General features: G+C 39.7%; 1 protein-coding gene across 2 annotated transcripts; it reads left to right on the forward strand.

The window, feature by feature from the left end:
* The first annotated feature begins 303 nt into the window (after positions 1-303).
* Positions 304-20,629, forward strand: TCTN3 (tectonic family member 3). Of its 2 annotated transcripts, none has more exons than XM_059169344.1 (14): positions 304-484; positions 870-993; positions 1,400-1,518; positions 2,712-2,839; positions 3,063-3,171; positions 3,329-3,444; positions 3,933-3,968; positions 4,634-4,714; positions 5,784-5,909; positions 7,068-7,175; positions 7,624-7,718; positions 8,181-8,334; positions 9,025-9,162; positions 18,364-20,629. In XM_059169344.1, exons 1-14 carry the CDS (start codon positions 319-321, stop codon positions 18,598-18,600), a joined length of 1,737 nt encoding a protein of 578 aa, XP_059025327.1. In that variant the 5' UTR covers positions 304-318; the 3' UTR covers positions 18,601-20,629. The 2 variants fall into 2 exon arrangements, with proteins under 2 accessions (XP_059025327.1, XP_059025326.1); XM_059169343.1 differs by having other exon boundaries at positions 353-710.
* The last annotated feature ends 52 nt before the right edge of the window (positions 20,630-20,681 follow it).

Here is a 20,681-nt window from a genome sequence, read left to right on the forward strand (position 1 = left end):
GTTTAGAATCTGTGGTGGGAAAGATTCTGGTTCCAGCCTCTGGGGTTTCCCTCTGTGGATGAAGAGCTCGGTCCTGGGGCCCTTGACGCCGGCGCTGCACCCCGCCGGACCTGTCATTCCGCTGACCTTCTACTGCCACCTAGCGGAGAGAAGAGGCAAGGGCTCCTCCGCGAGTTTGGCCGTTACCAAGCGACGGAGGCGGTGCGAGGCCTGGCCTAAGGAGGAGGGCGCGCACTAAAAGCCGCTGGAAAGAACTGTAACAACGCCGATTTCTATTGGTTGAGGAGCTCTCGGCCATCGCCTTGAGCCAATAAGCAGATGCATGCGGATGACGTCAGACAAGATGCGACTCCTCCCTCCCACCCTCTAGCGACGCGCCAGGCGACCGCTGAAGCCCACTTTGAACTCTTGGGAAGCGGGAGGGGTCTTAACTTCCCCGTGTGCGTCTCGCCCCATGTGCACGTCGCAGCTCGCACTACTGCAGGTGTTGTTCCTGCTGGTCCCCGAGGGCGTCTGGTCTCAGCCCTCATCCTCCCCGTCTGGGGCTGTGCCCACCCCTTCGGACGTGGGGCCGGGGTCGCCGGGCGGGACCCTTCAGACCTCCTCGGAGGGCTCTGAAACTCCCTGGCCTGTGCCTGGGATCTCTACGGTGGGCCCTACGGTAGTGACCCCCTCTGCACCTGGGAATGGGACCGTAGACCTCTTCCCAGGTGAGAGGAGATGTGGGAATGGAAACCACTGACTTGGATCTGAAATTCTGGGAACAAAGTGAAATGCCGCAAAGTGGGGAGTGGGGCTATTGGAAGAGGGGAATTCGCGCTTGGAAGTTTGGGAATCCTCATCCCGTTCGCTCCGCTTTATCTTCATAGTCTTACCGATCTGTGTCTGTGACCTGACTCCTGGTACCTGCGACATAAATTGCTGCTGCGACAAGGACTGCTATCTACTCCATCCCAGGACAGTTTTCTCCTTCTGCCTTCCAGGCAGCGTGAGGTGAGGTGAGCTGCCGTGTGCCGGGTGAATCCTGGGAAAACTGGGACCCTAAAATAGGTCGTATTTGGAAGTAGGAAGAGTTCTCTTTCCCGCCTTTAGCCCCCACTTGCATTTCTTTTCTTTTCTTTTTTTTTTTTAATTTTTAATTTTTTATTTATTTTATTTTTTTTTTTTTTTTATCCCACTTGCATTTCTGTAAGTGGAATCATGTTGGTTTTTTACCCCAGGAGTGAAGTTCCTCCTCGAATTCTCCAGCATAGGGCAGTCCAATAGAATACGACCTTTGTGTTGTCCTGGGTTGCCCAAGGAGGCCTCTCTTAGGCATTGGCTGGCATCCATGCAGCACCTTTTCGGACCTAACCCTCCGCTTCTAAATGTATCTGTTCTTCATCCTGTTTCCGCTCAGGTCTTCAAGTTGGGTGTGTGTAGACAACTCCCTAATCTTCAGGAGTAATTCCCCATTTCCTTCAAGAGTTTTCATCGATTCGAGTGGAATTAGGCAGTTTTGTGTCCATGTGAATGATTGTGAGTAGAACTGTGTTGACTATGCTTGTTACCTAGTATTTGTTGAGAATTGGCTTTGTGTCTGGACCTTTGTTTTTAAACTTTTCTTTTGTCTTTTGAATTTCTATCATCTGCCCTCTTCTGCCTCTCCACCTGCCCCTTCTCTCTTATTAGTGAACATTTGCAATTTCTTATGCCCTGTTGGCTGTGGATCAGAAAACCCATATAGAACTTTAATTCCAATCATCCCTGTTAGCCCTAAGGAGATGGCTGCAGGAACTTGAATAGATTTCTATATTGTTATAATATAAAGTATAGACTTATACCTCTTTGGAGTGTCTGAAATTCTAAATGTAGAAATTATGGAGTGAAAGGGGAGAATCAACAAATTCATATACTGGAGAGATGGAAGCATTCTTATTGAGACTGGTCAGTTGGAGTTTGAAGAAACAGGAGAGGACAAACTGAGTGTTATGTTCAACTTTGCCATGTTCTGACAGAAATAATACTATTTTGTTGTACTAGAGACTTATCTGGTATGGGGCAAATGTGAGCATTATTGAACCTCCTGTTTTCATCACAAATTGCTAATAACATTCCTGGTATCAGGGACTTGGAACTGCCTGGCATTTGTCAACCATATTCTTACCTTAGATCTTAATAATAAAGCAGTAGTTCTTTTAACAGAATATAAATGCAGTAGAAGTTGATAAGAATCAGAACTGTTATCTTTGCAGTCAAATGCTCTACCCCTGAGCTATACCCCCAGAACTGTTATCTTTGAAAGTGAGTCTTGTGGGGAAATTTCTATAACAATCTGGGTAGTAGGAATAGGAGTGTAGCAATTTGTAGAAATTCTTTTGTACACTTAAGAATAGTGCATTTACAGACTTTGCTATGTATTATGCTCCAATAAGAATACATTTTAGGGGCATCTGGGTGGCTCAGTGGGTTAAGCCTCTGCCTTCAGCTCAGGTCATGATCTCAGGGTCCCGGGATTGAGCACCACATTGGGCTCTCTGCTCTGCGGGGAGCCTGCTTCCCCCCAGCCCCCGCCCGACTCTGTCTACTTGTGATCTCTTTCTCTCTGTCAAAAAATAAATAAAATCTTTAAAAAAGAATACTTTTTAAAGGCAGTTACTTGGTGTGCCAGGTATTTCTAAATAAATATTTTTCTTTTATCTAAACCCCTTTTCTTTTAAAAAACATTTTAGCAAAATTAAACTATTTCCAGAAGCTTCAAAAGGTCAATGCAACCCGCTTTGAGGCCCTGGCTACAGAGTTTGGAGGTGGATCCTTCACTTCAACATTCCAAACCCAGTCACCACCACCTCATTACAGGGTGAGCCTGGGGATAGGGACGGGATTGTTTGGTGTGGTTTTTCCCTCATGGCTGAGTAGACCAGGTATCCTTGAGGTACCCCCCTGCAACGGTGTCAACTCTTTTAGAAGACAGTATCATCCACTTTCATAAGCCCTTGAGTTAATTTTTATCTCTACTTTTTTTTTCTGGTGGAGTTCAGTCCAATCTTACTGTGAATGAATTTCTACTGTACTTTGTTCAGGCTGGGGACCCCATTTTGACTTACTTCCCCACGTGGTCTGTAATCAGCTTGCTGAGGCAGCCTGCGGGAGTTGGAGCTTGGGGGCTCTGTGCCGAGAACAATCCTGCAGGTGAGTCCAAAACAGAAGTGCCAACCTTTTTATTCCACTTAAAATAGGCTTTCTCAGAAATTGCTTTAAAAAAAAATTTTTTTTTCTAAAAATTGCTTTTCATAAAAATAAAATAGGCTTTCTCTTTTATCACTCCCTTAATTCTTTGCATTCTAAGGTTTCCTGGAGAGTAAAAGTACAACCTGTGCTCGTTTCTTCAAGAATTTGACAAGTAGCTGCACCTTGGATCCAGCCCTCAATGCTGCCTCTTATTATAACTTCACAGTCTTAAAGGTGGTATTCCTTCCCTGTCACTCTTGTGGATAAAGTCAGCATGCTTCCTGCTGTTGGGTTGTGGATAAAGCACTGAACTGAAAGTCAGAATGCCTAAGAACTACATAAAAAAACAGAGGGCCCAGAAACCCTGCCCTCTGAGGAAAGATGAAAGAGTTGGGGAATATATGTCCAGAATAAGAGATTCTTCCCTTCTGGATAATTGGATTGGCTTGGGAGGGTGGCAGGGGATGACATTTCACTATTTTACCAAAACCTCTTGCTTTTCTGTTCACTAGAGCTCTGCTCAGAGTAGGTATGTTGTAGCCCAAACCCCCCCCCCCCCCGCCCCAGCTTTACTCACAGAATTTTGGTATAAAGAGTCAGGTAGAAGAGAAGAACCATTCTAATGTGTTGATTTTTCCTCCCCGCACGTGAAACCACAAGCTCCTGGATATTTTCTGTGAGGTGTATACATACTCACAGTTCTTGCTACTCTCTTATTCTAGGTTCCAAAAGGTATGACTGATCCGCAGAATTTGAAGGTATGATGCTGTTTATCACTGGAAAGGAAGGAGACTGTTTGATCCCTTTGCATCTGAGTCCATTTCAGTCTAAAGTAATTGTGAAAGGAAATCTGTGTGTGATATATCAAACTCTAAAGTGTGAATCTAAAACGTTTTTTCCCATGTATGTTCTATATGATTAATAAGCATTACATGAAATACAAGCTCATAAAATGTTAGATAAGTTTGGGAAACATCGGATTAAGTAAAGTTAAATACTTTATTTAGAGTGGACTTCTTGGAGTCTTTAATGTGCTAAAGGACTTGGTACTCTCTAAGAGGGGAATACTGAATATAATATTTCTAAAATTTATTTGGGGGCACCTTGCTGGTTCAATAGAGTTTGCAACTCTTGATTTTGGGGTTGTGAGTTCAAGCCTACTTAAGGGAAATAAAAACTTTTTTAAAAACTCACAAAAATTTGACTATGGAACCTTTATTTTATATCTAGTGGAATTAATGTTCTGAGAAATATGCTTTGAGAAGAGTTGACTTAAAATCATTTTTTATCTTAACTTGTAGGCTGGCAATGGAAGGAGAGGGGAAGGCGGTCAAAAATGAAAAATACTCATTTCAGCATGAGATATAGCCAAAAGAGAAAATACTGCTTTGATTTCGGTTGATTTGCTTCTTTCCCTTGCTAGTTCCAGGTTCCTGTAACCCTTGTCTCAGAAGCTGATCCTCCTTTCTTGTCTGGAAACACTTGTCAGAATGTGGTTTCCCAGGTGAGGACACTGACGTCAGATTCTGGATTGGTGTTTGTTGATCAGCATTACCAGAGGTGCCTCATCTTCCATTAAGTACCAGACCAACCCCACATGAATGTTTGTGCATGGAACTTAACATGTCAAGAATTGAGCCCATCACCTTCCCCTTCCCGCCATATTTCAGTTTCCATTGCTACCATCCTCCAGAATTTCATATACAAAAGATTATGATTACTTCTGACTCCTCTTTCTTTACCCATTTGCAGTTTATTATAGTTCTTACCACATTTTCTTCTGTTGACAAAATCAGTATCATCTGAAAATTCTGAAATAGAAGAGTCAACTTCTTTTCCTCCTGTCTCCCTTTTGATCATCCTACAGAAGGAAGAATTATCTTAAGCGTCATTATAAAGACTACTCAGAAATCGAAGGTTGCCTTCAATTGCTTATGACTTCCATCTCTAGCTGTTATCTTCATTCATCCTCAGACATTGGGAGAGCCAAGTAAACTGGGTGTCCATTCCATGCTCCCTCTCTACTCATCTTCTCTGCACACAGTCAAAACTCATTCATTTTTTCCCCCCTTTCAATCCTTACCATAAACTTCTCCCATGAACCGTTTCAAAGAGCTCTATCCAGTCTGTTTTTGCATGTGTAGATATATGAAGTCTTTCTCTTCATGGCATTTGTATTTGGTATTTTTAAGATTACTTGTTTAGTCTCCCTCATTCAGTTATTTCTCTTATTGAGATATAATTGACATATCATTAGTTTTAGGTGTAAAACATGATGATTTCATATATATATATACATATACACACACATATATATACAGATAGTGAAATGATTACCACGGTAAGTTTAGTTGATATTCATTACTACACAGTTTATACGTTTTTCCTTGCAATGAGAACTTTTAAGACCAACTCTCTTAATGACTTTCAAATATACAATAAACTATTATTAACTATAGTCACTATGTTGTACCCTCATGCAGGTATAATAAAACTCTTAGAGACAGAAAATCTTCTGTATAATTGGCGCACTAAACAATTTATATTAATTGATTTCTACTTTTGTATTTCAGGTCATCTATGAGATAGAGACGAATGGGACTTTTGGAATCCAGAAAGTCTCTGTCAGTTTTGGACAAACCAACCTGACTGTCAAGCCAGGCACTTCCTTAGAGCAATACTTTATCATTCGCTTTAGGGTTAGAACCCTTCTTCTATGGGGAACTAAGGGGAGCAGAAATACTGAGTTAGAAATTAGAAATTCAATATTTCTATGCTTCTGTGATGCATGCAGAATAGATTAAGAATATGAAGGCCTAGGGTTCCACACCCAGCATAAAAAAAAAAAAAAAGGGCCTACAATCTGTCAGTTGAGGCTTCAGCATTTAGTATTTCATAATTTAACTACAAACGATATTTAACATTTATTCAGTAACATTTTCTCAGATTATCTGGCTCCCCAATGAAGGCAATACTTTAGTCTCAAATCCAGACAACATTTTTAGAAAAAAATAGTCACTTTGAATCATAAACTCAGCCAACCTCCCACAGAAATTCTTTAACTACCTTTTCTCATGTTTTTGCACGTTCAGCAGGTTTTTGTTTCACACTTTTACTCTTTATATTTCTGCATTATTTAAGTTTATATATTTACAACAAATTTTTGCTTGTGTATATTTATGAACATGACATAATGTGACAGCAGTCAGCATTTTATTCATTTCCCACTTAATCTAACTTTCCAATCCTGATCACTGTCTTTTTTTTAAATTTATTTTTTATTTATTTTCAGCATAACAGTATTCATTATTTTTGCACCACACCCAGTGCTCCATGCAATCCTTGCCCTCTATAATACCCACCACCTGGTACCCCGACCTCTTGACTGGTACCCCGTCTTTTGACTTTCTTCTGCTTCTTCTTTTTGAACCTAGCAGACTCTTGTTTCTTCTTCACTCTGCCCTCAAGTGATCAACCAAGTCCTATGTCTCTTAGTTTATCTCTGGAACACCTGTAGTTAATTAAAAGATACTTCTAAATTATGTTTAAATTCTTCTCATTTTAGCCAGGCTTAACATAGCCCTCAATTGACAGTAATTTTTGAGAAACAGGGTTGGTCGATCCTTGGTTGTAATCCTTGGAAGAATTTTAAGATCACTCAGGACCTATTTTAGTGAATAAAAAGTAAAAGACGGAAGTTTTACAAGGAACTTTTGCAAAACGCTCCACTGTGGGAGGGAGTCAGATTGTTCAGTGCAGCAACTTTACTGCTTTGTGATAAAGAAGGGTATGAAGCTAGGCAGTGGAAGGTGTGAGAGCTTGCTTTCCTCTGTAAGTGACTTTCCCTCTTTCCCCAGGCTTTTCAACAGAACATAGCTACTTCTTTTACTCGTCCTAGAAGTGGAAATCCTGGCTATCTTGTTGGGAAGCCACTTTTGGCCATAACTGGTGATTTAAGTCACCCTGTATCCTTTTTTGGAGCTGGGTAGCCTGTTGCAGCCTGATGAGAAAAACTGTGGCTGCTCCTCTTCTGGGTATCCCAATTCTGAGGTCCCCTGATTTTTTAGGTATTCAGGACTTTCTTTACTGAACCATTAATACATTATGTTCTCAAAGTTGTTGCTACCAAAGGCTTTAAAATGTGTTAAACTAGCTGAAGGTAAGGATCATGACTCACTTCCTGTTTGTTTTAATGAAATAGTTTTATATTGTTATGTGATTAGCCATTTTGGGGGAAATCGTTCTTGTCTCTGTGTGTTTTTCAGTTACTAGATTAAAAAACAAATTTGTGACTTGAACAATGTCCTGACATTGGTAAAATACAGTGTTAAGGACACAATAAGAGTGTGAATTTTCCAATCTGCCTTCTTTTTATTCTGTTATACTATCCTTGACCATCGCTTTCTGCCTCAGATGACCCTCTTACAGAGTCGGGGTGATGGAATTTGCTCTGTTAAGAGACATGAAGTACAATTTGGAGTGAATGCAGTATCTGGATGCAAGCTCAGGTAACTTTTTGCTTCTGCATCACTTTCCACAATTTTGTCTCTGTAGAGAATATGTTGATAGGACAATTTTTTTTTTTTAAAGATTTTATTTCTTTATTTGAGAGAGAGACAGTGAGAGAGAACATGAGCGAGGAGAAGGTCAAAGAGAGAAGCAGACTCCCCCGGAGCTGGGAGCCCGATGCGGGACTCGATCCGAGGACTCCGGGATCATGACCCGAGCCAAAGGCAGTCGTCCAACCAACTGAGCCACCCAGGCATCCCGATAGGACAACTTTTATATTTTGGATGACAATGCTGGTTAGGAGAGTTTATAATCTAAATAATGTTAATATTGCTAAAAGTTTTCTGACAGTCTATCTAATAATAAGGATTATTTACTCTCATTTACTTTATAGTATCATTTTTAATGTTTGGATTAATATGTTAACATTGAACTGCAGCCTCCCTGGTGTTTCATTTCAGGCTGAAAAAGGTGGCCTGCAGCCACTTACAGCAGGAGACTTATGAGGCTCTCCATGGAAAGACCAGCCCAGAACTAGTTGCCATCTTTGGTAATGCTGACCCGGCCCGGAAGAGTGAGTGGACGAGGATTCTCAGCAGCAACTGCAGTGTTCCGGTGAGGAGACAAATAACACGTTCTCACAAAAATTTATTTTCCTGTTTTGTGTGTAAATTATGGATATTAAAATTAAAACCAGTCCTGTTTCTGTAGATGATGGGACTCTCCTAGAAGGAAATGTCTTCCTTAACCTTTCACTGCTTCTGTGTCCAAATCCTTGGCTTCATTCAAGTGGTGTGCTCAAGGCCAGTGCCTCCGTCATGCCTGGCACATAGATGACTCTCAGCCACTATTATTCAGTTTTTAATCAATGAATGTCCCTCCATGACATCATATGCTGTTCTACTTGCACACCTTTTTATATGCCATCTCTGCCTGAATTTCCTTTACCATCACCACTACTTCCAGTCACATACTACTCATCCCTGTCCCATGAAGCCATCCTTAACCAGAAGTGGCAGTTTGTCTTGGCGTTCCACAGCACTGACTATGCACCACTCATAGAACACTTTTCATAACCAGTGTACATGAGCTCACCTTTTATTAATCTCTATGTTAGTCATTCCCATTTTAGAATGTTAATTTTTTAAGATCTAATAGTATGATCTGTTGTGAACTTTTGTGTTCTTTCTCTAAGACATATTACCTTCTCTGTTATATATAATGTTTAAAAAACAGTAGCTACTTAATGCATGGTAACTGACTATAGGCAGCTATTCAAGCAGATGCTTCTTTACCCTTCTACAGGCTATGCATTGTACTTCCTGCTGTGTCATACCAGTTTCCCTGGAGATCCAGGTATTGTGGGCATTTATAGGCCTCCAGTCCAACCCACAAGCTCATGTGTCAGGAGCCCGGTTCCTATACCGGTGCCAATCCATAAAGGTAAGTCATGGCTCATAAAGGACCACTAAGCCTTGCAATGCCTAGATTGTCCTACAAGCTATATGATAAGCCGATCACTTTTTTTTTTTTAAGATTTTATTTATCCATTTGACAGAGAGAGATCACAAGTAGGCAGAGAGGCAGGCAGAGAGAGAGGAGGAAGCAGGCTCCCTGCCAAGCAGAGAGCCCAATGCAGGATTTGATCCCAGGACCCTGGGATCATGACCTGAGCTGAAGGCAGAGGCTTAACCCACTGAGCCACCTCGGCTCCCTAAGCAGATCCCTTTTTGACAGTGAGAGCCGATTCATGCTGCCAGCCAACATTTGGTTTGAGTGAGCTGACACAACTTCTAAGTCAGTCCCTCTGGCCAGTTATTGAAAGTAGCATGTTGTCATGATAAAAACAATCTATATCCTTTTCCCCAGTTTCTTTTCTCTTTTAATTTCCTGAACCCAGACTATAATACAGGTTAATGTCTTTTCAATTATCATACCAGTGTTACTATACCAGTTGATTTAACTACAGAAAACATTCCCCATAACTGTGCATTCAATATGACAGTCACATGCTTATCAGAGTCTCTGAGCCTGTTCATTGCTTAAAGCTTTTGCTGGGGCTAGTTGGTAGTCATCAGTGCTTGATTGGTTGCACTCCATTAAGACAGATAATTTTACTACATAGTAAACATATACCTGCTGTTTATGATGTGTGTTAAGACACCTTTAACACATCTGTCTTGATTTTAGTATCTAATCCTTAGCTTTAGAATTTCAAAAATGATTAAGTATCTAATCCTTAGCTTTAGAATTTCAAAAATGATTAAGTCCCAGTGAACTGATTCACATATAAATTGCATGCCAGTTTATTAACTTCTAATGAAAACTAAAACTAATTGAAATTATTACCTATATGTCATTGCATTTATATCCCAGAAAAGAAATAAACTAGAGACTACATGTAGGCCAAAAATAAAATATCTTTATCTCCTCCTTGTAACAGGGTTGAGTACTTCAGTGCTCTTTGCCTACAGATAGGGTTGAAACTCAAGTTACCCAAAATTATTAGTGAGAGCACTCCATTTTTTTCTCTGTATTGGTTTACTGAATAAAGTAGCAGTATTTCTATAAGACTCTTCGAGTCTGTTACAAATCCTACACTGAATAAATTGTTTTGTTTTTCTAAACTGTATCTTTATTTGCAAGTACCTGTGTAGTTTGGGAAGATACCCACAGGAATATTCTTCTTTCTCTGAATCTCTGGTTCTCTTAGGCATGGAAGCGACCCAGTGCCTCTCTCTTATGTAGATATTTTAGTCATTATTTTATTCTAGTACTTAGGAGAGGTTAGCTTTTTGGGTTAGTTTTCCCCCTCTACAAAATCACACTTTATAGTCGTTCACATCTAACTGGCCTAAGTGGTTGACAGTTGAGAATTTCAGCTGTGTTTCATTCATGCATAACTGAAGACAGAATCCATTCCAATCATGGACCAAAAATTACTGTGTTGAACGTACGGAGAAGTAGTGTGGGTGGTGTACAAAATCATATGCCTTTACTTATGGCAATTTAAAGGATGTGCAAAGGTCATGTTGACTCTACAAAAATTGTCACTTTAAGGGCTGACTTGAGAAACTCACCCTCATAAAAGTTGCCATGCCCCTATAAACATAAAAGGAGTTGTGAAACAATAGTGTCATATCAGAAAAGTTAAGTAAATACAAATATTTCTTTTTTTTATTTTTTTATTTTCAGCATAACAGTATTCATTGTTTTTCTGCCACACCCAGCATTCCATGCAATCCATGCCCTCTATAATACCCACCACCTGGTACCCCGACCTCCCACCCCCCACCCCTTCAGAACCCTCAGATTGTTTTTCAGAGTCCATAGTCTCTCATGGTTCACCTCCCCTTCCAATTTCCCCCAACTCCCTTCTCCTCTCTAACTCCCCTTGTCCTCTATGCTATTTGTTATGCTCCTCAAATAAGTGAAACCGTATGATAATTGACTCTCTCTGCTTGATTTATTTTACTCAGCATAATCTCCTCCAGTCCTGTCCATGTTGCTACAAAAGTTGGGTATTCGTCCTTTCTGATGGAGGCATCATACTCCATAGTGTATATGGACCACATCTTCCTTATCCCTTTGTCCGTTGAAGGGCATCTTGGTTCTTTCCACAGTTTGGCGACCGTGGCCATTGCTGCTATAAACATTGGGGTACAGATGGCCCTTCTTTTCACTACATCTGTATCTTTGGGGTAAATACCCAGGAGTGCAATGGCAGGGTCATAGGGAAGTTCTATTTTTAATTTCTTGAGGAATCTCCACACTGTTCTCCAAAGTGGTTGCACCAACTTGCATTCCCACCAACAGTGGAAGAGGGTTCCCCTTTCTCCGCATCTCCTCCAACACATGTTGTTTCCTGTCTTGCTAATTTTGGCCACTCTAACTGGTGTAAGGTGATATCTCAATGTGGTTTTAATTTGAATCTCTCTGAGGGCTAGTGATGATGAACATTTTTCATGTGTCTGATAGCCATTTTTATGTCTTCATTGGAGAAGTGTCTGTTCATATCTTTTGCCCATACAAATATTTATTTCTATAATAAAGAGATAATTTTATCATCTGTATTAAAAGACTTTCTTACTTCTTCAGTCATGAGTGGATATTTTCTCCTGAAGTCCTATAAACATACTCACTTTCTCTTAACGCGTTTATATTTTGATTATTTGTCCTCTACTTCAAATCCGTATCCACGCAGGCTTGTCTCTCAGGATTTCCCTATGAAATTTTTTTCGTAGAATAGCAAGAGACTATTCAGAGAAAGCTAGTGTACATGTTCCCAAAGCTTCTAAAGTAAAAAGAAGAGTTAAACTTTCAGAAGATCTATGTCCTGTGATTTTCTCCCTACCCACTGGCCATATGGTTGGTAGCAGTCTCATGTAGGCTGTGTCAGTCAGCTCCTGTATCTGAATGAAGGCATGAAAGTAAAGCTGGGGGCACCTGGGTGGCTCAGTGGGTTAAGGCCTCTGCCTTTGAGGTCATGATCCCAGGGTCCTGGGATCGAGCCCCACATCAGGCTCTCTGCACAGCGGGGAGCCTGCTTCGTCCTCTCTCTCTGCCTGTCTCTTGCCTACTTGTGATCTCTGTCTGTCAAATAAATAAATAAAATCTTTAAAAAAAAAAAAAGGTAAAGCTGGTGGCACGCTGTAGGCTGTGGGCTAGAGTTAGACTATATACTTGTTTCGTTTTACCCACAGTGTTTTGTTTTGTTTAAATTTGTGCCATGTTGAAAAATCAGGAAATTTCATGTTGACATCCAGATTTCTGACTTCTCTTGAAAATCTAGCAATAGCGATCCTACACTCCTGCCTGGCATAAAATCTGTTGTCACTGAATAGTTGTTTCCACTTTTAAATAGACAGCCCCTTGCACATAACCTATGCCTACCCACCTTAGCCATCCCACTCTCTCATTCAGGTTCTCTGCTTAGAACAGTAAGCATTTGTGTTTATGACCCTTGGAATGAAGCTGCTAGATGGTTAGTTAAGTTTTGAATCAAACTGTCTGAATGACTTCATTGTACAGATGTTGCTTTAGAAACACTTTAAATTCCTCTCACTATAAAAAGTGAAGTAGCAAAATTTTTGGAAGTCCCTGTGGAAAAAACAAACTACTAAGCAAGGAAGAATTTAAGCAAAACACTTCCCTGTCTTCTTGTATGATAATAATATCTAAACATTTATTGTCATTTACTTTGTGATAATTACTGGTACTGTTTTCTACAAATTTCTTTTAATAAATCTTGCATCCTCATAACAAATCCATGAATTAAATAGGGTTTACCTACTTGGTACTTTTCTGCTTATAATTTTGTACTAATTGAGCATTTAAAGGGACCTTTAAGTTTGGGAATTAATAAAATACAATATGTATGCTATCTGAATAGAAACTTTTTTAAATTTAAAAATAAAATTATCTCTAGAAAGAAACAATTACTTTTGCAGAATATTCTGGATCAGTCAAAACCAAAACAATAGAGGCGCCTTGTGGCTTATCTGTTAAGCATCTGCCTTCGACTCAGGTCATGATCCCAGGGTCCTGGGATTGAGCCCCGCATCAGGCTCCCTGCTTGGCAGGAAGCCTGCTTCTCTGTCTCCCGCTATCCCTGCTTGTGTTCTCTCTCTCACTGTGTCTCTCTCTGTCAAAAAAAATAAATAAAATCTTTAAAACACACACACACACACACAAAAACAATAAGTGAGTGACAAGAACAATAGAGCATCACAGGATCAAAGCTCTGAACCTTTATAGAATTATAATATTCACTTCATCTTTTCTTTGTTAAGATTTTATTTATTTATTTGACAAAGAGAGAGAGATCACAAGTAGGCAGAGAGCCCGATGTGGGGCTGGATCCCAAGACTCTGAGATCATATCCTGAGCGGAAGGCAGAGGCTTAACCCACTGAGCCACCCAGGCGCCCCTATTCACTTCATCTTTATCTTTAAATGGATTATCAAGCTTTTTAGATTATCTTGGAGACCTATTTTTTACAGTTTAGGGAGCATGGGTGTTGAGTCAGTCAGACCTAGGTCTAAATCAAGTTATTTTATTTCTCTAAATCTAAGTTTTCTCATCTATAAAATGGAGATTAATAATAATACTTCATTGAATTGTAAATATTAATTGAGAGCATAAAAGTAAAATAGTACATTTCCTGGCACATAGTGAATACTCAATAAATATTGCTTATAATAACATTGTTATTATTTTTATCATCATAACTTTTTTGTTCCAAATTTCCATAGAAGTAGCATATTAAGAAGGTTTAAAGCAAAAAAACAAAGAGATAAGCAGGCATTAAAGCAGTATTTTTCAATTTTTGTTGGCTGTACCCATGGTAAGAAATGTATTTTACAACATAGCCCACATTAGAGCACACACACATATATAAAACTCAAACAAAAATTTTAGGAAACAATATTTTATGCAATACACTGTGTGATATTGTCTGTTCTGATGTTGATTCTGTTTTTTGTTTAATGCTAGACACTAATGGGTCACAATTTGCAATTTGAAAAACACTTTTAGAAAGTACATCTCTGACTACATTTTATTTTATTTTATTTTATTTTATTTTATTTTATTAAAGATTTTATTTATTTATTTGACAGAGAAGCAGGCAGAGAGGGGGGCGGGAAGCAGGCTCCCCGCTGAGCAGGGAGCCTGATGCGGGGCTTGATCCCAGGACCCTGAGATCACAACCTGAGCCTAAGGCAAAAGCTTTAACCCCCTGAGCCACCCAGGCGCCCCTCTGACTACATTATAAAGCTAATGTGAATTCTCTAATTTTTGCTTATACATAACTTAAAATGCAATAGAAAAACTTGAGTCTTCAGAATTTATGAATAACACACTGAACTTAGAAACCTTGTTCTTCATGTGGTACTAAAACACAAATTCTAAAATGGGCCAGTAACATTCAGTATTATCCAGTGACCTGGAAAGTGCATTCAAGTTCCTTTTAATTATGGATTGTCTGCTAGACTGTATTGGTTCCAAACCTCCACACAGTTATGGAGGTATTATTTTAATATATGGGAAAAAAAAGGCATTTCATTTGAAATATTAATTTATAAATAAATATATGAAGGAAAGAAGCACAACCTTTAGGGATCCTAATTACAGTGTTGAGAGAATAAGGGGGTCAAACTGATCTGTAACTGCTGGCTATTAAATAGCTATGGTATGCTTTCTTCCTTGTGTTTTATTATCTCTTGCTACTTTGTATTGGTGCCCTATCTCCAAAAATACCTCTACTCCTTTGTCAAAAAAAAAAAAAATTATTGAGTGCCTATTTTGTGCCAAGAGCTATGGTGGATGCTGTAGATCTGATGCATAGAAAACAAGGTAGACATCATCCCTGTCCTCATGGAAAGCAAAATGCTTTATTTCTGAAATTAATAATTACCTCATATTTCTTTAGTTTTTCTTGAGCTAAAAGCTAAGACATCTCACACTCCAACATCTCTAAAATCTCTCTCAATGCAGTTTTCTAAACAGTTGAACTTGGCATGAGATATTAACAGTTCTCCTTTTTCCTACGTATTTTCTTCATAGCGAGCTCCATTACCCAATGTAGTATAAATTACTTCCTGACCACCAGTTGTTATGGAACTTTCCCATCATCCTAGGAATTCCTCTTGTTTCTTGTGTTAGAGTCACTGTTTGCCAGACACTGCTTTCTCCTTCTTGGTTGGCTCTCTTGTTTTGATGGAGCTCAAAATCTAATAACCTCTTTGAAAAGAAAGCACACATACTTTCATTTCATTACTTTCATTCACCTAAGAATAACTTTATTCAAGCATCTATCATCTTTATTATCATTTAAATTATGATTGATCATTTATCCGGGCATTCTAGATTAAATTCTAGATTGGAAATGTTTTCTGCTCACAATTTGAAGGCTTTCTTCCATTGTCTTCTAGTTCTCAGTGCTGTTCAGAAGCTATTTTAAGATCTTGTGCTCCTAGTAGTCTGAAGCTTCTACAATATTATGCCTTGGGTAGGTTTTTTGGTTTTTTTGGTTTTTTTTTTTCATTATGCCAAACAATTTTGGATATTTTTTATTCTGAAAACTGAGAATTTTCAGTTATCATTTGTTTAATAATCATATACACAATTTTCTCTGTTCTTTTTGTAACTCCTGTTAATCTGTTACAGGGTCACCAGATTGGTTCTCTAATTTTTTTTCTTTTCTTTTATATTGTCTATCTCTTTCTTTAGCTCTTTGTTTTTTCTAGAAAAGCTCCTCACCTGTCTTTAACCTTTTTATTGATTTTTTTTTCTGACTATCCATTTTTAAAATCTAAGAGCTCTTATTTTCTCTTTCATTTTATAATATCTTTTTCTATATATATTTAAATATCTGGGGTACCTGGCTGGCTCAGTCAGAAGAGCTCATGACTCTTGATCTCAGGGTCATGAGTTCAAGTCCCACCTTGGGTGTAGAGATTACTTAAATAAATAAAACTTTAAAAATATATATAAAGATCTTAAGTTTTTTTTTTTTTTTTTTTAAACAAACATTTTATTTATTTATTTGACAGAGAGAGATCACAAGTAGGCAGAGAGGCAGGCAGAGAGAGAGGAGGAAGCAGGCTCTCCACAGAGCAGAGAGCCCGATGCGGGGCTCGATCCCAGGACCCTGGGATCATGACCTGAGCCGAAGGCAGAGGCTTTAACCCACTGAGCCACCCAGGCGCCCCAAAGATCTTAAGTTTTTATCTTTATCTTTCCTTGTCTATTCTGATATTTTTCTGTTTTATTTGTTTATTCTGTTCACTTGATTCAGTTTTTCCTCTTTAATATGAGAGGCTTCCCTACACATCTGGCAGTCCCTAGCTGTCTGTCCAACCTAAGAGTAAGCAGTTAAAGCTAACTGAAAACTCTGTGCTCATGAAAGAGACTTGCTGACTGGTGGCCTTCACAGTAGGACAGTTAGGTACAGTTGCTTTTGGGGTTATGGAACTGTCAAATGTCAGTCTTTTTTTCTTGTTGCTGAAACTGATCATTTTCTCCAGAAAAGACCCTCCTGATTCCTGATTGACAGGTAGGGATATAAGACCATCTGTCAGCATTTTGGAGCTAAATGAGGGAAAGGATTTCATTATACAGAAAAATTTTCCTATTTTTAGTTCCATACGTCACTCTGTCTTCCTTTATGCCCAATGTCCCTAAATCCAGAATTTCTCTTATTTAAATTATCCAATCTCTTATTGAGGTGGGGAAGGGGTGGTTGCCGATCACACTGAGGGGGTATAATTCAGTAACCACTTTCTGTCCCTACCTCATGCCTGCCATCATTTTATATTCTTTCCCCCCATTTTCTTTCGTTAGTCTCAGCCAGTCTTCCCTTCCTGGCTGGAGTCAGGGTTGCCTTTTCAGCTTTAGCCTAAGCTGGCTGTCCTGGAGTGCATGTGGTTCTTTCAGTGCCCCAAAAGTTACATTACTTCTGTGCCAAGTCCCTCAGGAACTACACTGTTTTAAAAAAAGATTCCGAAGAGTTAATATGACATGTAAGATCATCACAGCACTGGCCCCATACCCATTTTTTTCAGTACCTAGAAGGGTTATTCCAGACAAAGTTGTGTTCCCAGAGCCTAGTTTTATTGTTGCCAAAGGCCACAGCAGATAGTATGTAGCATCAGGGTAGACAAAGATGAGTGGAAGAAATAATCATTTCTGGTTCAACAAGATAGTTATTTACTGTCACATTATAATCAGAAGTCTGATTGGTAAGCACAGAGAACAAAAGGAATTCATTTTACATAAACTTGTTTCAGTCATCAGGCTACAACTGTATCCACCAAAAGCTATGTGTAGTATTAGATCAGATACTTGAGGGGTGCCTGGGTGGCTCAGTTGTTAATAGTCTGCCTTCGGTTCAGGTCTTGATTCTGGGTCCTGGGATCAAGCCCCGCATTGGGCTCCCGGCTTGGCAGGAAGCCTGCTTCTCCCTCTCCCTCTCCTGCTCCCCCTGCTTGTGTTCCCTCCCTCACTGTGTCTCTCTCTGCCAATAAATAAATAAAGTCTTGGAGGAAAGAAAAAAGATACTTGAGTCAGCTTGATGAGGTCCCTTCTTCCTGGAGCATCTGTTTCATTTGACTTGAATTGGGTGGTTGAGAGGATCCTTTCTAACCCTAAGGTTCTGTCAGTCTGATGGGCTTTTTATCGACATTATGAGTTCTTTGTTTTTCCCATGAAGTTTCACATTTTCTGCAATTGAAGTGGACTAGAAATGCCACTAGTATCTGCACATGTGTACTGCTTCAGAGCCTGGAGCCTTCTGGGACTTTAGATAAAGTAAAACTGCTAAGCACATAACAGCAGCAGTTTTCCCATCTGGCTTCTTTGATATCAGCCAGCTCCCCATTTGAGGGAAGCTGGAGTCAGTTTTTCAGTCTTTAGGTAGGTGTAACTGTTCACAGTTCTAGTTTTGTGGACTGCTGCTACAAAATTCATTTCCTGTGTATCATAGAATGAAAAGTATGTAGGACCAATGTGAGAAAAAGGCATATCCTGCTTAGAGCAATTTGGTTTTGGTCTTTCTTCAGGGAAAGTAATAATAACAATCAAGTTAGAGAGCTATATGAATGGGTTCCAAGCACTGACCTGTCATGGATTTTCTTCCTGCAGGATTACCAGCAAATAATAGATGTACCTTTGACAACTGTTGTGACCTTTGTGGACATTACCCAGAAGCCAGAGCCTCCAAGGGGCCAACCTAGAATAGACTGGAAACTGCCATTCGACTTCTTTTTTCCCTTCAAAGTGGCATTCAGCAGAGGAGTAGACTCTCAGAAAGGCTCAGCCTCTCCCATCCTTATCCTGTGTCTCTTAGTCCTTGGAGTTCTCAAGCTAGAAACCAGGTGAAACAAGAAGAACCAGCTATTAATTTTCCCTATGGGAAGTTCAGAGACAGCCTACTTATCTTGGCTAAATAGGTCCATACCTGCTCGTGACCTGACCAGCGGAGAGTGTATAAGATAACAGAGGACCTAACTGAAGGAATGTTTGTATGTGAAAGAAGGGATTTTCGAAAAGCAATAAAAATACCTTATTTGTCATGGTTCTCTGCTTAGGACTGTGCAGACCACCAAGTACACATTAGGTTCTCTACTTCTCAAGCTAGAAAGAACACAAAGAGCCCTGCCTCCAGCCCTTTAGTTTGTGTTTGCCTCACTAAAGTTTTGCAAAATCTTCATGCATCTGCTCACAGGCACACTGAGGCCCAGCATTGAAAGGAACGTGCTCCTGCTGTCCCCTGGATGAACTTGGGAATAGATGCCCTCTGGACTTGAGAGGAGCTGAAAACTGCTGGCTAAGGATTTCATCTCGCCTCTCCCCATTCCCTTGGGCTACACTCTGTCTGGGCATGAGTGAGGAGAGCAACTCCTAGTCAGTTTCCAAAATGACTGTGGAATCCCAGACCCCCATTTTTTACTAGCAAATGATCCTACTGCTCATTTCTGTATTTTTCTTCCATTGTGGTGAGGAGAAACAAAACTGAGAGCTTTGTTGTACTAATTCCAGCAGCACACAGAAGCTGACATGTGATCACCTCGTGATTATCTATGTGCAGGAGATTTTAAAAAGTGGGGAAAAACTTTCATACATCACACAGTGGCATTCAAATGAAGTACTTGGGCTCTTTTCCTGGGATTAGAGCTAAACATAGCATGATAAGTAAGATAGGTTGGGAGCTTGGAAGGGTGAAGGTGATGCCAGAGGGTTGGGAGCCTAAAGTGACTGTAGTAGAAACACTGAATGGGCAAAAGATACACTAAGATATGGGGTAAGTAACATGAGAGCTCATTATATGGGGACTTGAAATCCAGGCAGAGAGAACTGGGAGATAGTCTTTTTTTTCCCCCAAAACATATTAATCTGAATCTAGAATTGCCTTTTAATAAAACATATACTTAGTTATAATAAATCCTATTTCATGAGCAGAAAATGCTAATTGTAGAAGGCATCTCTGATGGGTTTATTATTTTGCCCACTCCAAAGTACCCCGGAAGTAACCTACCTCCCTGGAGGAAATTGGCAAGGTTCTCATAGCAGTTATTACCAAACCAGGAGGAAGTACTTCTGTACAAGGGACATTCTGCACAGGGGAGGTCGGGACCTGGGAAGCTGACAGTATGGTTCCCAGTAGAGTCCGTTAGGAAGATGTTAATGTGAATTCAGCAGCCCTACCTCCAAAGAGGCCTGTACCAAAACAGACCACAAGCTACTGGAGTATTCAGGGTCTTCAGTTTGGGCTTCTTAAAGGGGAATAAGCTTATGTGACAACCCTATATTATGGGGTAGGAGACCTCAAATTTACTCCCAACAGCCTACAAGTCCTTCTTAGAATCTGATCCTTCTATTTCTTTATTCACATGCTTATTCCCATGCCCAGGTGCTATGAAACCATCCTATCTCTCTACCAAAAAAATTTGAATATAACTCACTCACTGTGTAAGTCACAAATCCAAATCAGTGATTTTTAGTATATTCAGATTTATGTAACTGTCACCGCTAATTCCAGAATATTTTCATCACCCTAAAAACAAAGTCCCACTGATTAACAGTCATTTCTCATTTCCCCTTTCCCCTTGGTTCCTAGCAGTCACGAATCTGTTTTCTCTGTATGTAGATTTGCCTGTTCTGGACGTCTCATATAAATGGAATCATACAATATGTGACCTTTAGTGTCTGTGGCATATTTTCAGAGTACCTATGTTGTAGCATAGATTGTACCACATTTTATTTATTCATCAGTTGATGGACATTTGCGTTGTTCCTACTTTTTGAAGTTATGATTAATGTGGCTTTGAACATTCATGTACAAGTTTTTGTGTGGACTTAAGATTTTATTTATTTTGAGTATATACCTTGGAGTGGAATTTATGAGTAATATGGTAACTCTGTGTTTCTCTTTTTGAAAAACTGCCAAAGTATTTTCCAAA

The sequence above is a fragment of the Mustela lutreola genome, chromosome 4 (genome assembly GCF_030435805.1).
Source record: "Mustela lutreola isolate mMusLut2 chromosome 4, mMusLut2.pri, whole genome shotgun sequence".
NCBI lineage: Eukaryota > Metazoa > Chordata > Mammalia > Carnivora > Mustelidae > Mustela > Mustela lutreola.

Excerpts from the sequence above, each read along its gene's own strand:
- TCTN3 (XM_059169343.1), top strand. The coding sequence starts at position 455 with ATGTGCACGTCGCAGCTCGCACTACTGCAGGTGTTGTTCCTGCTGGTC. Across the intron at positions 3,172-3,328 it reads TGCCGAGAACAATCCTGCAG|GTTTCCTGGAGAGTAAAAGT; the intron begins GTGAGTCCAAAA and ends TTGCATTCTAAG. Across the intron at positions 8,335-9,024 it reads GCAGCAACTGCAGTGTTCCG|GCTATGCATTGTACTTCCTG; the intron begins GTGAGGAGACAA and ends ACCCTTCTACAG.